At 41.5% G+C, this 17,253-nt stretch overlaps 1 protein-coding gene across 1 annotated transcript in view; it reads right to left on the reverse strand.

Moving 5' to 3' along the window:
- The window catches only part of GRIN3B (glutamate ionotropic receptor NMDA type subunit 3B), an 842,171-nt gene that overhangs the window by 245,504 nt on the left and 579,414 nt on the right, over positions 1-17,253 (reverse strand). The window contains exon 3 of the mRNA XM_069647502.1: positions 1,763-2,813. Coding sequence (XP_069503603.1) covers positions 1,763-2,813 — 1,051 coding nt within the window. The remainder of the gene's footprint in view (positions 1-1,762; positions 2,814-17,253) is intronic.

A 17,253-nucleotide genomic window follows, 5' to 3' on the forward strand; every position in this document is an offset into this window, starting at 1 on the left:
ATAACCAAACACACAACAAGAACGAGTGAATGCAAGATTACAGACAATAGAAAACAAGCATCTAACCAACTTCATAACTGATGAACAACGGAAACATGTCGAAATGCCATTTATGTTCAATTCCTTTCTCAGAAGTTGCTTTTTAGAAGCTTGTAAATAGTGTCAAGTGTCCCCGAAAACATCTGTAGGTAGAGGATCAAAGTTCAAACTAAGTGCAAAACGTACTACAAAGCATTTGGGCGAAGGATCCACCCATATTAGCATCACCCCCACCCTATGACTGATCACAGATAACATACACCTGAGAGTAGCACACAGAGAACATCTCACTAATTCCTTATCCTGACCACAACCAGCAGAAATCACAGAGTGAACTAGAAATACCAGTTTACAAACACCATAATCACATTCATATTACTTTCTTAACAAGACCCCATACAACTGAAACCTGGAGCAAGACCATATCCATCCAAGACCAAAACCAAAAAATAATAGAGAAAAACATATTGCCACCATGTACCAACAGAAACCTGAAAGACAAAAAGCAGCCATGATCAACAAAAACACCATAATCAGGCCGCGATCAACAAGACAGCACATTTTACTATCATGACCTAAACACAACCAACAAAGGAACAGGGAATAAAACATACATATCTTTAGACCCACAACAAGACTACAACTAACTGATAGCAGATAGAACACTGCTTATAACCACAACAAATCACAAATGGCCGACAGGGGAGTGAAAAGGAATTTCCTGCCACTGCCATACCCAGACCAAAACCCATAGAAATTAGACAAATGGAGAGAGACATACTAACCTCCATAACCACGTCTCATACAACCAAATAACTGGCTGAATCAGAAAGAGAACAATCATAACCAGAGCACAACTAACAGATGATACAGAGAAAATATAATACCGCCATAAGTAGGGAGGAAAGAAACGGCTGTGAGGCCATACTGTACAAAAGAGTGCCCAACCACAATGAGAACAGAACAACGGAAAATGGATAAACAAGGAGGAATGAATGACCACCAGAACCAAATCACAACCAACATAAATAAAGACATACCACATCTAACTAAGTCCACAAAATATGCAAAATTGAGTGAGACAGGTCGGTATCCAGTGATTTACACGAATCCAAAATAAAGAATGAATTTTAAATGAAAAAAAGCAAATACAATGAAAAAAAGCTATTTTTTAAAAACGATTCGATATTTTTGTTGTTGGTTTTGTTTCGGTAAAAATTCATTCTTTATTTTTTAATTCGTTAAAATCACATAGAACCGACAGGCCATCGTACTGCTAGCGTAAACAGCCCATTGTGGGAGCACAGCTTACTACAATAACCAAAACCCCAATGAAAAGAAAATGGAGAGAGGGAGAGAGCAAACAGCCCATTGTGGGAGCACAGCTTACTACAATAACTAAAACCCCAATGAAAAGAAAATGGAGAGAGGGAGAGAGAAAATATTATGACTATATTCAAACCAACACCAACATAATACAGAACAGAGAGTGAGAGTACATCTTATCAATACCACAACCACACGTGTGGTATGTAATTACTTCTCTGATGATTAATTCATTTTCTGAGTCTTCATTAGTGATAACAATTACATAAAATGAGGGCATGGCATTATATGATGACCAAAGCAATGGCTAAGCACCCTCCCTCATCCCTTCCACAGCAGTTTGTTATGGCAACAGGAGCCTTCCTTCCCCTTCAAGTAAAACAGATAATTGACCGACCTTGGGGTCATGGATTCCTGATAGTTCTTCAAAGGTTTTGTCCCCCACCATGACCGCTGCCAAGTTGGCTGTGTAGCTGGAGAGGACCAGGAGACAGAAGATGGCCCACAGATTCATGAGGACCCGTCCTGTGCAGCATTTGGGAGTCTTGCTGGTGACGGTCCTGCCGAAGAGAATGGCATAGCAGAGATTGAGGGCGGAGGAATAAGAGAAGACGGTCACCCTGTTTCGTCCATGAGGGGTCATGCCAAAGGGGCTCTTCCACTCATAAATCGTTAAGAATAGTGCAGTGAGGTGTAGAGCCACAAAGATTCCCACCCACATGGTCCAGTGAAGTGGCCACATGAAGGCACCAATAGGCGAGGCTGTGTCTTTCATGCGCACAAGTATGCCCAAGCTGGTGGAGTAGAAAGGGCTAGTGAAGTCAATGACGGCACTCCTGGCAGAGTTGATGCTGAAGGAGGTCACCGCCATGTGTGCTGTGCCACTGAGCAAGTCACCCACAAGTCCAGTCCACCGGCTGTTCTTCCAGGCACCATATTTCCCATCGCCAACAATGTACAATTCAAAGTCGAACTGAAGGTCCTCTGAGAGCTTCTCCAGCAGGTCAATGCAATATCCATAGCAGCATGTCTTGAACTCCTTGGGAATGGAGTCATTCCCACTGCTCAGGTCTTCGAAGAGCGCATCCAAGACAGCCGATTCATTGGTGTGAGGATCCAAGCACAACTGACCAGCCGGGCAGCTGCCATCAGCATCAGCCTCCCTTGTGAAGACAAAGGGGTGCTCTACCAGTGTCACCACCCGTAGCTTCATGCGTGAGAAGCCAGCCCCACCAACGGGGTGGCGTCTCTGCATGCGGTTCTGCCAGATGCCCTCCTCCAACTCCATTTTGCCTTCTCTCCAGCTGCCCACAGTCACCCAAGTGGGCTGGCCCAGCGAATCATGAACCAGGCTCCAGATCTTGTAGCGGTGGTCGGTGTGGATCAAGGATGTGTCCACCACGTGCACCTGCCCGGTGGCTCCCTGGAAGGATGTGTTGGCAAGGAACCTGCAAGAGGAAGGAAATCATTACGATCTTAAAACATTAGCAGTAGGAATTAAAAGGGTCAGGGTGGAAAGTTTGACAGAACCTGAGTCTGACATATAATGTGTTCAAAGTGGAATGTGAGCAAAATATATGAACAGTTATGAACAAAACTGCAAAATAGATTTGTGTGAGTTCCCTGCAGAGGGAGAGTAGTGGATTCATTAATGTGTGACATTCCAAATGTCCTCAATAGAAACAGCAGTTATAGAATGTTTATGACAACGCTAAAAGTCTTATCTGCAGCTTTTGCGACTGTGATCACTCAATTATTATGTAGAGATGGTTGTGGCAAGACTAATTCACAATTTAGTTGTGTTCTGAACCCAAGAAGCATTGTATTTTGCTTTGCTTTGTATTACTTTATCCTTATCTGTTTATGCCACTTGGTTCTGTGCTTCTTCACATTGTATGTCCTTTGATGGTTTTCCTATCTAACCTTTTTTGATACATACTGTAAAGCACGATGTGATTGAATGTTTTATTCTATGTAATACCAATGTTGTTTTTATGTAAAAAATATACTTTGTAAATTAATAACATCTGATTAAGTGAAACGGCTAAGAATGCGTGCAAAGAATATGTATGCTGAACATACCTGAAAACATAACATTTGGTATATGCTGCTTTGAAATAACAGGCCAAAAGAAAAATATCTAAATCATGTGGGATCTGTTATCCTGGTGGAAACACTTCTTGCTTTTTCTTGAGATGTCTGTGGCAAACCTGAAAGCATAATTCATGCACAGGTTGTGAGGACACTAACACCCTCATTTATAGCGCAGCTGCCATCACTAAAACCCTTGTAGGTGGATGTGATGAGACTGAAAACATAATATAAACATTGACAAACATGGAGGTGGGATGCCACTAAAGACCTATTTTAGATAGATTTGGTAATCTTGAAAACAAGAAACTACCTGCACCTCAATTGCAACCTGTAAATCTCATTACTGTATGCATCTTGTTAACTGAAAATGAAACCACCTGTACCTCAACTTTAACCTGTATATTGGCGCCCAGATACCCTTGGGTAAGGAGCGCTATATAAATAAATAAATAAAATAAAATAAAGAAAGAAATGTACCATAGTTGTGAGAGGCGCACAATGAGTACAGACCTCACACATAGATAGTGAGGCTTATACCACGTATCCTCCTATATTTGGAGATGCTTTTAACTATATATAAAACCATGATATAACAGACATCCTCACCACAGGTGTGCGTGTGTTTGAGCCACATAACTAAAATCGTCACATGTGGAGACATTTGTAGGTGAGACATCTATACATCCCTAGATACACAAAGGCATGACATTACTAAACATGTATGAAACACCTCTGTTCAACACTAAGCCCCTTATGCATCGGTAGGTTTAGCATCACTACATTCCATAAAGCTATATGTGGGGGGCATCTATAAACTCTCCTATATACAGGGACGTGCAACAGCACCAGCTCCTCAGCATACCTATAGGCGTGACATTACTTAAATCACAATTATGTCTAGAGAACTGTGTGCTGTCATATCACTAGCATTTCCATTTGAGATACTCATTACATCTGGCAAACCCTTGCACTATATGGATAGTTTTGCTGCCACTAGCATAACGCTGATCATATACAGAGGGGTGTGACATCAGTAGAACACATCACTTGTAGATGTGGACGACCCCAGGTAACCTCTCAGTGTGTATACAAAGGCCTGGCAGCAGTAAAATACTGATATTGGGGCCAGATAATGAGCACCCACGATGGCACCTTTGAACTCCCAGGCGTGCCGCAACCTACTGTGGAGGGTGGGGGTTCCCTGTCCGCCTCTGTCCTCCTGCCATTATGTTCTTCGGGACATAGGCCTATGTGTTGTTTATTTTTAGTTTACGGTACACAGGCGGCGTTCCTTCATTGGCAGCTTGATCTCCGTGCTATTTGGGACTTACTTGGCATGCATATTGCAGTATACTGAGTTGGTCAAATTGTTCTTATGCTCGGGTTGTCCAACTGGGAAAGCATTGGGATTGTGCATACTGGGAATTGCAAAGTGGTAGTATACTCAAATCGTTGATGTCAGCGTGTATTGGGATGGCCAAACTAGGAGTGCATGAGATTGCCAAACTTGACTGCGGTTGTACTCAGATTGTCAAAATATTGGTATTGCGCAAACTGACATTATACTGGGTTGTCAAACTGGGTCTTGTCACACTGAGGGATCGATAAAAGACTCAAGACCATGTGAAAGTTCACTGTGGGATTATATTTTATTCACGCCCAGTAAGGATAGGCTTAGTGCAATCAACACTTAGTTCTCTCTTACTCTCTTCACTCCTACCCTACTCTCTTTGATTCAGGACCGTCTCGTTTCGGAAAAACTGTCACTCACAGTCTTTGAGATTTGCAATGTCCCGTACTTCCAAAGTCGTCAAGGGCAAATGTTGCTGCTCCCAGACTCTTCTGCCAGGTACCCCCACCTGGTAAACTTAGGTCTTCCAATGGGGATAGGCATTTGGCAATGCTCAGGTAGTTCGACTCCAGCGTATGTCAGCTTTCCCTTCCTTGATAAACTTTGGCAAATTGCCTCAAACGTTGTCAATGCTAGGCTTCTAGGCCTCTCCTCTTCCATGTCAAGAACCTCCTTTCGGCCATTTTTTTGTATAGGTGTCTCCGCTTCGCTTTCTTCCACTAACTCTTCTCTTCCTCCCCTGTTCTCACCATAGCCTGCCTCTTCCAGTTCATGCCCCTCTTCTCACCACCTTCTCCTCTCTCCTTGGCTTCTCCATGTCTAAGATCTTTCTTCTCCTTTCCACCTCCTCCTGTGCGACACAAGTAGGACAACAGATAGTTGCATTTACATAAGTAGGAGGCTGCTGCATGCACAGGAAGGAAATAATTGAATGGCAAAACACAGTAGAAACGAAGAGCACTCGCAGTAGACACGAAGAACACTAACATGAAAGAGACGAAGGAAACAACATGGCGAAGAATCAAAAGAAGTACTGCCATTATTCAGACCAAACTCTGCCAGGCCTCAATTCTGAAATACTACAGCCTGACATAAAATTGCTTAAAATAAGTTTCCAGGTTAATAATGCTCAGACGAGCCCCAGACACCAAGGTCAGTGTGCCGAGGGGAGTTCGGTTCAGCAATCTGAAACCACACCAGATAACATTTCCCAGGGAAAACAGCACACCAGTATTAATGTTAAATTGTTTCAGTTGGTAGCAGTGAGAAATACACATATCCTTGAATGCCAGGTGCAATCAACAACCATGTCAATTGATCCCATAATGCATAAATACACAGCACCCCAAATGGCTGCCGAAGGAAAGCACACCCAAGTAAGGATAGTAGAAAGTCCAATAAATAAATAGAATTGAGCTCTGAACAGTGGTCCTCTACCACGTGATCCACATAACGGTCATTTCTTCAAGGACAAATTAGATGGTGCACCTGCCATTGCCTTAGCACAACCAGACATAGAGACAATGCACCAAGGCCCAGACAAGACTGACAAATAAGACCTCAGGCCTGGGAACAGAGAGGAGTATCTTCTTTAAATTGTATCATAGCGGTTCATCCCTCTCTCCTTCCTCACCATGCATTCTGCTACTGAATACAAGTGCTGAGGCCAATGAGCCAACGTCTGGACAATCACATTATGTTCCTCTTTTTGACACATGTAGTAGAACTGTGCAATAGCACCTTGGAGCGTATCTCATGCGCTGAAAGGAATAACCATAATAAATGACCTTGGGTCCAAATAACTGAACAGACTCCAAAAATATGGCAAAGTACTGCTTTATTGACAGCTCAAATAAAGTAGGGAAATCTGGTGACCATCCAAAATGCAGCTCACATACTCTCGGTTACTTTTCTCTTACACAAAGACTTTATACTTCAATGTACGTCAGCTATGATGTCATCCTGTGTGGCAAAAGTAAAGCCTATTGGGGAGAGATTGGTTAGGGGAACATATATACCTATAGCATAAGTGTTAATACATTAATTGCTGCCCCTTATCTAGTAGGCTCACCTCGAAATGAATATAATACTGATTATCAAAATAATAAGAGTGGATTGGCTTCTGCAACATGGTTTTGAGTCTTGCACCATGTGTCAATAGACCACAAATTTGTCCATTTCGACCTATTATGTACTGATATTTGATTTAATTGTACTAGGTGCTATTACTCCTCTTGGCATCTGGAGACTTGGTTGCTCCGTCTTACTTGTACTTTCTGCACTCTTGATTATACAATACGTGGCATTTGAAGATGTTTTCGCCTCTACTTAATCTAAGAGAAATGTGCTCTTCGTTCATTGCTTTTCCTAGATAACTCCCTTTGTACTTTCTAATTATGTCTTGCTGTGTCCTTAGTCAAACAGATATTCTTTGTTCCACTCAGGAAGCTGTTTTCTGCAGAGTTTCTGATTTACAGTCCGAGTTTGTCTCTGAGGTCATTTTGACATGATCTGACGTCCATCTTTCCATCATGGCCGCTTTACTCATGCTATAGTTTCTACAGCAGTAAGCTTTTATGTAACTCATCTACCTTGCGTTTCTGCATATACACTTAACTGGCTAATTAGCCTCGTTGTTGAAGGAGACAAATTTGTGATGAATTCTTGAATTGTTTGGTGGTATGGTATATTTCGACAAATACGTTTTTAACAAACTGCATAAGACTGATATAAAAAGGGGGTTGAATTGAATTGTTTACATGCTTATTTTAACTGTATTATGTGATGACATTTTTTATGATAAGATTTGATTGTAAATGATTTTAAATTAAATATCATTTTAATGTGTAATGTATTAAAGGTCAAATGTTTTTAACCAATAATAATAAAACCAAAAAAGAAATATATATTCATTTGTTGAGCTATATCTCACTTGTCTGCTCGGCATAGATGATTTCTTCATCTCTTTATACTTCATTACTTTGTTGCTTGGAATATACCTTCACTCTTTAAGCATTCCTATATCGGTTCTGTGCGTCATCGTGTCTTCCCTTCATGACATCACTTTACAGTCATCTGTTCGCACTTACAGCTCTTCTATGTCTAATGGCGTATGCCGACATCCTTCCACCACTTCAGTGTGAGGGTACATTTGATACGGTTGTATGAGTGCATAACGTCTCTCATATCTTCGGTGTGGTATTGAGACGATACCTGGGGCCATGCCCAGAGTCTTCCTGCTTTGCTTCCAGTATGACAGTGGTGAGGGGGCGGGCACTAGAGATGATGTCATCTGCTCCTCTACAGAACGCCAACCAATATTGCGTTCATTTAAAATGTATTATCTGTAGAGTGTCAATCCTAGGACGAGTTACTAGTTGTAGAAGAGCCAACTATAATAATAATATTTATTGTGATATACTTTACATTATAAACTTTACACAAACTTTTTGAGAAAATGAAAATACAAGTACATAATACAAATATAAAAAGCAAGGAAAAACATATCATATAAAACCATAATTTCACAAACATATAATCATATGTCTGACTTTCAATTATCAATACAATATCACCTTTTCATTAATCAACTTCTTATAGTGTTATGCCCAAGCTAACTTCAACTCTCAGCCAGATGTTACACAAAGCTGTCAGCAGGCGCATACTATTAGAATTAACACAGTGGAGCCAGAAAAGTTCCTCCTTGATGTGCTCATTGTTATGGACGTATCTACCAAGGAGGAGATTGAATGTGCTAGCCATTTCAGGGCATTCTGTCAGAAGGTGCTTAGCTGTCCCCAACTGATCTTGTGCTTTACACAGACGACATGTTTGGAGTTCTATAGCAATCATATCCTTTCTCCCTGTGATCATCATAGTGGGCATAGTGCTCCAATCTGAGCAGTAAAATAAACCGTCTAAGTCGTGTTGATGGGCAGAGGTTCAAATATCTATGAGGCTTCTTAAACTCGTACAATCTGTACTGCACAAATTGATAACTTTTTAAACTCCTCAAGTGGTCATAGTTCTCTAACCAATCCCAGAGATCTATTTGTTTACCCAATGCCCTTTGTGCCTCATCTGAATAGCACCCTTCCCTCGAATGCCAACCTATTTCAGTGAACAGTTTAGTCATCTGTCCAATAGTTGTACATGAAGAGTTCTCCCTGACCATTTCCTGGTGGACTGCTGTTAATAATCTGTTGCTTGTGTCTCGGGTCATTTTATAATATAGCGAGGCCAGCTTCTTCAACACTGTAGCCTTTAAAGAGATCAGCCCAAGCGCTAACCTTATTAGGGCCATTGGAATACCGGGGGGTAGGCCAAGAATACGGCACCAAAATCTCCCTTCAATTACCTGAAGCCACTTTAAGTCGATCTCGAGGAGGGCTTCCAACCCATATGTTATAGCCGGGGAGAAGGCTTGTACATATAGCTGGCGAATGCCCCATAGAGTAAATCCGCCCTTCTTGGCAGTAAACCTATGAAACAGGGCAGTCAATTGTGCTGCTCTAATGGCACGCGTTTGTTTACAAGCCACAAAGTCGCCAGTAAGTTCAAAGTTGATGCCCAGGTATCGATATTGAGCAACTGCACACAAGATACTTTCTTGTTGGTATATCTCATGACCTTCGTTTTTTCCAGGTTGATACTAAGGCCATTCACATCTGCATATTCCCAGAGGGCTGCCGCCGACCTACGTATCGCACTGATGGTATAGGCAAAGATCACCAGGTCATCCGCGTAAGCTAATACGGGACAGATGGATTCACCAATTTTGGGGGGGGGCAATTCTTAGCAGCAGATATTACTGTCAGGCTGAGATTCTGATCTTGCATCTGCGGAAGCTGCTGAACCCCCGGACAATCCACCTAAAATGTAGCACTCAGAGCTCCAGATTGTTTTTCTGCTCAGTTTACCACACTTCAAGGGGAAAGGGGGAAAAGTGGATAAAATAACAAACACCAGGCTGGATGCTATTGACTAGCTGGTTCTTCACCTGATACTTCTCCTGAAAATGCCCCGAGAAGTGATTTAGTAGATAAGACTTCCTTACTAGTTGCCAGGAAAACTTAATGATCATTCAGCCTTCTTAGATAGGTCCTTGAATGCTTTAGCAGTCTTTTCCTGTAACTTCTTAATCTTCTTTTAACCTTACAAACTTTTTAAGTTTAAGATGAAGTAAGGGAAGTTCCAACGAAATCCAATCTGGTAAAGTTTTTGCATGCGAAAATTAGTCTCTTAATGATGATGAGCTTGAAACTTGCAAAGGGAATTCACATAGTAAAATACACGCTTGCGCGCTAAAATTCCACGTAGCAACAAACATGCACACGCGCTTAAATTCCACATAGCATAAAACACGCACAAGCGCAATTGTTCCATGTAGCAGAAAACACATACATGCGCTTTAGTTCCACGTAGCAGAAAACACGTACATGTGCTAAAGATCCACGTAGCAGAAAACACATACACGCGCTTTAGTTCCACATAGTACACGCGCTACAGTTCCACATAGCAGAAAACACGCACACGCGCTATAGTTCCATGTAGCAGAAAACATGTACTCGCGCGGTGTTGATCTACGTAGCAATATTCGCACACACGTGTGATTAATTCCCGTAGCAAACACGCGCCGTTGATTCACGTAGAAAACACTTGCACACACGCTGTTGCTTTATTTAACGGCTCAAACATGCGCTAGCTCTGAAGAGTCACGTAGCTTATGAAAACATGCGCGTGCATTACAGTTTTGCGTGTATAAGATGAACTTGCTCACGCTCGTGAACCTTTTCAATTAAATAAAACTTTCACAAAAATTACATAAGACTAAGATAGTTCTGTATTTAAGTTTTCTTCCACTTAGAAATGATTAGAAAACACTTATCTCTTGAATGAGTCTTAGTAAAGTTCTTCTCACTGAAAATGGAATCTTCTCACTCCTGTCCTGTGTCCAAAACGAAATCCAAACTCTTTTCCAGTTTATTACTCAAAGAAGCCGCTCGACTGCTTGAAACTTGAAACCCCTGATCAAGTTAAGCAGGAGCAGCTTTTGACACATCCTCTCAGCTGGGCTTTGACAATGACAGGCAATTTAGAATGTTCACTGTCCTTCCTATAAACAATCACCAGCCAATCAAAACTTAGGCTGAGCACTTCCATCTTGGCTTGGGGCCTTTTCCAAAGGCTGCAATTAAGGTCAGGGCTAAATTGTCTGTATCACAAATAAAACCAATCATAACACACCAAAATCTTTCCTTACTACATATGTGCCACACCTGACCCAATGTATGTGAGAATATGTCAATGTATGTAACCCCTGACCTAACACCTGACCCAATGTAACACTGACCCAATGTAAGTAAGAATGTGTCAACCTGACAGTACCTCCCTCCTAAAGCCCAGTCCCTGGGCCACTTTCAAAAGGAAATTTCTTATGAAACCTTTCTACCAAACGAGGAGCATGCACATCTCTTGCTTCTTCCCAAGTGCGCTCCTCCGGTCCAAAGCCTTCCCAATCCATAATATACTGCAACTTTCCTCTCACTCTTCTCGAATCTAAAATTCTCTTAACTAAAAATTCTTCTGACGCATCCTCCTCAAACACAACTGCCGAAGAAGAAGGTTTTAATCTAGTTCCTTTAACCACAGGTTTTAACAAACTAACATGAAAAGTTGGGTGAGTTTTCATATGTCTTGGTAACTTAAGACGAACTGCCACAGGATTTATCACTCTTTCTACAACAAACAGTCCAACAAAACGAGGGCTAAACTTATTTTTCCCTTTTATTCTCAAAAACTTGGTTGATAACCACACCAAATCTCCCTTACAATATTGAGGACTCGCCTTTCGTTTAAGATCAGCAAACTTCTTGTATCTTTGCTTACTTTCCACCAACACACCTTTAGCCTTCTCCAAATTTCTTTTCATAACTTCTAGTCTTTCTTCCACCTCAGGGTTTCCTGAATCACTATTTACCTCAATACTTAAAAAACGAGGATGAAAACCCTGTTCCAAATAAAAAGGGGACATAGATGTGGCATCTTTACTGCAGTTGTTATATGCAAATTCCGCAACCCACATCAAATCCACCCACTCTTCATCTGCCTGCAGATAGCACTTCAAATACTTTTCCAACTCTTGATTTATCCTTTCCACCTGACCATTAGTTTCGGGATGGTAACCTGATGAAAGACATACCTCAACTCCCAACCTTTTACAGAAGGCCTTCCAAAATTTCGAAATAAATTGAGACCCTCTATCCGAGATTACCTGACTGGGAATTCCATGTAGCCTAACAACTTCTTGCAGAAAACTGTGAGCTAAACTATCGGCGGTAACCTCTCCCTCCATCGGTATGAAATGTGCCTCTTTAGTGAGTAAATCAACTGCAACCAAAACCGATGTAGACCCTTTATCTTGCGGAAGATCCGTGATGAAATCCAAGGACACTGAATACCAAGGCCGCGGTGGAACAGGTAAAGGCTCCAATAACCCAGACGGCTTTCCGACGAGGCTCTTTGATCTTGCACAAACCTCACAGGTCTTAACAAAATTAAGTGTATCTTGTCGAATCTTATTCCACCAAAAATGTCTTCTGACCAACTCTAAAGTCTTACGATACCCTGGATGTCCTGCCAAAACAGATTTGTGACACGCTTTCAAAATCTTTTCTCTCATTTCTACAGAAGATAAATAGAGTCTTCTATCAAGATAAGGCAAACCATCTTTAATCTTGCAAGGTGGGTCCAGACGAGCCCAATCTTCAAGTTGCGTCTCAGAGATGCATTCCAGTACCTTCTTGACAATTTCACTCTCCTTTTCAATTCCAGCAAGACAAAAATGTTCAGGAGCGATTAACGGAATTGGCTCACTCACCGACTTAACTTCACTTTCTGGAAACTGCCGAGACAAAGCGTCTGCCTTTTTATTTTGATTTCCCGGCTTGAAAGTTACTACAAAATCATATTCTGCAAAGAGTAATGACCACCTAAGTTGGCGCGGCGTCAGAGTTCTTGCTGTTTTCAAAAAAAGTAAATTTTGATGACCAGTTAATACCGTCACAGTGTGACGTGCTCCTTTAAGGAAATGTCGCCATTCTTCAAATGCAACTTTAATAGCAAGAAGCTCACAGTCTGAAATGGTGTAATGTTCCTCAGCTGGTGAAAACCTCTTAGAAAAATAGGCCACTAGATGTAATTGCCCAGTCACATTATGTCTCTGTGACAACACTGCTCCCACTGCCACATTGGAAGCATCCGCCTCTACAAAAAATGGTTTAGATGTATCTGGATGAATCAAGATCGGACTGGAAACAAATCTGTCCTTCAAAATCTGGAAAGCCTCATCATCCTTAGTTTCCCAAATAAACGGAACTCCTTTCTTCAAAAGCCGATTAATTGGAGCTACTAAACTGGAGAATTCCTTAATAAATCTTCGGTAAAAAATTTGCAAAGCCCAAAAAACTCTGGATCTCCTTTACCTTAGTTGGAGTTGGCCAATCTTGTACCGCTTGCGCCTTCTTGGGATTCATTTCCAAACCACTTGGAGTGATCACAAAACCTAAAAATTCTACTGAATCAGTATGAAACTGACTCTTCTCCAATTTAGCATAAAGATTATTCTCTCTTAATTTCCTTAAGACCTGTCGAACATGGATCTTATGTTCCTCTAAATCCTGAGAAAAAATCAAAATATCGTCAATATAAACGATAGCAAAGATATCAAGATATTCCCTAAGAACCTCATCGATAAAGAATTGGAAAGCTGCTGGGGCATTGCAGAGATCAAAAGGCATCACCTGGTACTCATACAGTCCAAACCTGGTCTTAAATGCCGTTTTCCACTCATGGTAAGCTCCACGTAAATCCAACTTAGACAAAATGGTGGCACCTTGGATCTGATTTAACATTTTTGAGATGAGCTTGAGAGGATACCGATTCTTCACAGTCACTCTATTTACTACCCTATGATCAATACAAGTCCTAAGGGATCCATCAGATTTAGGCACAAAGAACAATGGTGAAGCTGCCGGCGATTGAGAGTGCCGAATAAATCCCTTAGCCAAATTTTCCTTTAAATATTCTTTCAAATAATCATTCTCTTTTTCTGTTAAAGCATAAACCCTACTGCTAGGTAAAATGGCCCCAGGCTCCAAATCAATCTTACAATCAAAGGCCCGATGAGGACACAACTCTCCAGCTTCCTTTTCATCAAATACATCCCAAAAATCTTGATAACAAGCAGGAAGTTCACCCAAAACTGCTCCGATGTCAAAACCTATTGCCCCTCCTTCTGCAAGCAAAAATAAAACTGAATTCACAACTCTTTCTCCCTCTTCTGGACAAATTTCAGAGAAACAATGTTCCTGACAAAATGTAGATTCTAAAGCTACAGTTCTTGCACCCCAATCAATTCTAGGATTATGAAGGGTAAGCCAGGGCATACCCAAAATAATTTTCAGGATTGGAGCATCAATTAACTCAAAAGAGATATTTTCCTTATGACCTCCAGCCAACTCCATCACAAGTAACGATGTAGTATGAGTGATTGGACCTGAAGAAAGAGATGTTCCATCAACTGCTCTGACCTGCTCCACCTCCTTCTTTGCCACCAAGCGAACCCCTAACGTCTTTGCCAATCCCCTGTCCATAAAATTACCTGTAGCCCCCGAATCAATTATAACTGGCCCTGAACCTAAAATCACCTTTTCAAACAGCAAGGATACGTTCATAGTTATGTGAGGAACAGCTGTCTGTATAGTGTTAGCCACATGTTGCATTCAGCCTGAAGAACTGAAGATCTTCTTGGGGGTAAAAGGACAGTTTCCAAGAAAATGGCCACTCCTACCACAGTATAGACACAAATTATTCTCCCTTCTTCTAGCCTTCTCTTCCTTGGACAATGGACCCCTCACCCGGCTCTGCTGTTCATTCCCTTTTGACTTCACTTCTCTGTTCACCATCTCAACCTTAGACCTCTCCATCCTTCCCTGAAACCTCACATCTCCCTGAGAACGTCTACGCTCTAGACGTCTTTCAGTTAGACGGAAATCTAACTGAACAACCAAATCAATTAGAGCATCTAAAGTAGTAGGACGCTCCAAAACTCCCGCCAAGGCATCTTTTAACTCAGCCTTTAAACCTCTATAAAATAAAGAAGCCCTCTTCTCCTCTGGCCACCTACTCTCTAGAATTAGAGATCTAAATTGAGTGATATAAGAAATGAACTCCTTACCTCCCTGACGAAGCTCCAATAGTTCACCATCAACCTCTAAAGATACCTGTCTCTTGTCAAACATCTTTTTAAATTCAGCCAGGAAAAGGGAATAATTATTCAATGCCAAACTCTTTTGACTCACCAAAAGACTTCCCCACACAGAAGCTTCTCCAGATAAATAGAATAAAGTAAATGTCACCTTTGAGGCATCCGTGGCGAATAACTCAGGACGACTTAAGAAATGTAACTCACACTGAGTCTGAAATATTTGAAATTTTTTAGAATCTCCCAAAAAGTGCTCCGGGGCAGCCAAAGGAACAGGCATAACTAAAGTTCCTAAACCACCCACCGCCTCCACTGTTCTTGGAAGCCTAGGTTCTTGTTCTTCCCCTTCTCTCACCAACTCAGGAGGAGACCCAGCACCCCCCGAAACTTCAACTTCTTGCATTTGAGTTACCTTTAAGTTTAATTCATCCAACCTTTGACAAAGATTTGAATATTCCTGATGAGCAACCCGTAACTCTTCACACATTTCTCTAACCATTACTCCCAATGCCTCCATGGTTGTCTCATCGGAGTTCATAACAGCTCGGGCAGACTACCTTTATTGGCCTTTCATTCTGTCAGGCTGAGATTCTGATCTTGTGTCTGCGGAAGCTGCTGAACCCCCGGACAATCCACCTAAAATGTAGCTCCAGATTGTTTTTCAGCTCAGTTTACCACACTTCAAGGGGAAAGGGGGAAAAGTGGATAAAATAACAAACACCAGGCTGGATGCTATTGACTAGCTGGTTCTTCACCTGATACTTCTCCTGAAAATGCCCCGAGAAGTGATTTAGTAGATAAGACTTCCTTACTAGTTGCCAGGAAAACTTAATGATCATTCAGCTGTCTTAGATATGTCTTTGAATGCTTTAGCAGTCTTTTCCTGTAACTTCTTAATCTTCTTTTAATTTTACAAACTTTTTAAGTTTAAGATGAAGTAAGGGAAGTTCCAATGAAATCCAATCTGGTAAAGTTTTTGCATGCTAAGATTGTTATCTTAATGATGATGAGCTTGAAACTTGCGAAGGGAATTCACGTAGTAAAATACACGCTTGCGCGCTAAAATTCCACGTAGTATAAAACACGCACACGCGCAATTGTTCCATGTATCAGAAAACACGTACACGCGCTTTAGTTCCACGTAGCAGAAAACACATACACACGCTTTAGTTCCATGTAGTACACGCGCTATAGTTCCACGTAGCAGAAAACACGCACATGCGCTTTAGTTCCACGTAGCAGTAAAAACGTACACGTGCTATAGTTCCACGTAGCAGAAAACCCATACTTGCGCGGTGGAATTCCTTGGCTAACACACATACTCGCGCTGTTGATCTACATAGCAATATTCTCGCACACGCGCAATTAATTCCCGTAGCAAACACACGCACATGCGCCTTTGATTCACGTAGAAAACACTTGCACACGCGCTGTTGCTTTATTTAACGGCTCAAACACGCGCAAGCTCTGAAGAGTCATGTAGCTTATGAAAACATGCACGCGCATTACAGTTTTGCGTGTATAAGATGAGCACTTCCATCTTGGCTTGGGGCCTTTTCCAAAGGCTGCAATTAAGGTCAGGGCTAAATTGTCTGTATCACAAATAAAACCAATCATAACACACCAAAATCTTTCCTTACTACATATGTGCCACACCTGACCCAATGTATGTGAGAATATGTCAATGTATGTAACCCCTGACCTAACACCTGACCCAATGTAACACCTGACCCAGTGTAAGTAAGAATGTGTCAACCTGACAATTACTACCGGGATGTCATGAACATATAGGTTGTAGATTAAAGGCGCTGTAATGCAACCTTGTTTTAATCCCCTGTTTTGGGAAACTTTAGCTGTAGTATGGCCTTCCTGATCTAGTTTCATTTTTACTTTGTTGTCTTGATGTAGTAGCCTGAGATAGTATAACAGACCTTCAGGGCAGCCCATTAATTTCAATTTCCGCCACAGGGGACCTCTAGGGATTGAATCAAAAGCCGCTGTGAAGTCTATATATAAGGCATATAGGGGAGCGCCCCCCCTTTCCTAGCTCTAGATTGTAGCAGGTCCATTACCATGATGTTATGGGAGGTGGAATATCCCTGTCTAAACCCACTTTGGAATTTGGATAATATGCCAGAATCTCCACCCATAGCTGTAATTCTTTTAGCAAAAGTGAGGC

This window comes from Ambystoma mexicanum, chromosome 1p (genome assembly GCF_040938575.1).
Source record: "Ambystoma mexicanum isolate Mex_15411 chromosome 1p, UKY_AmexF1_1, whole genome shotgun sequence".
In the NCBI taxonomy this organism is placed as follows: Eukaryota; Metazoa; Chordata; class Amphibia; order Caudata; family Ambystomatidae; genus Ambystoma; species Ambystoma mexicanum.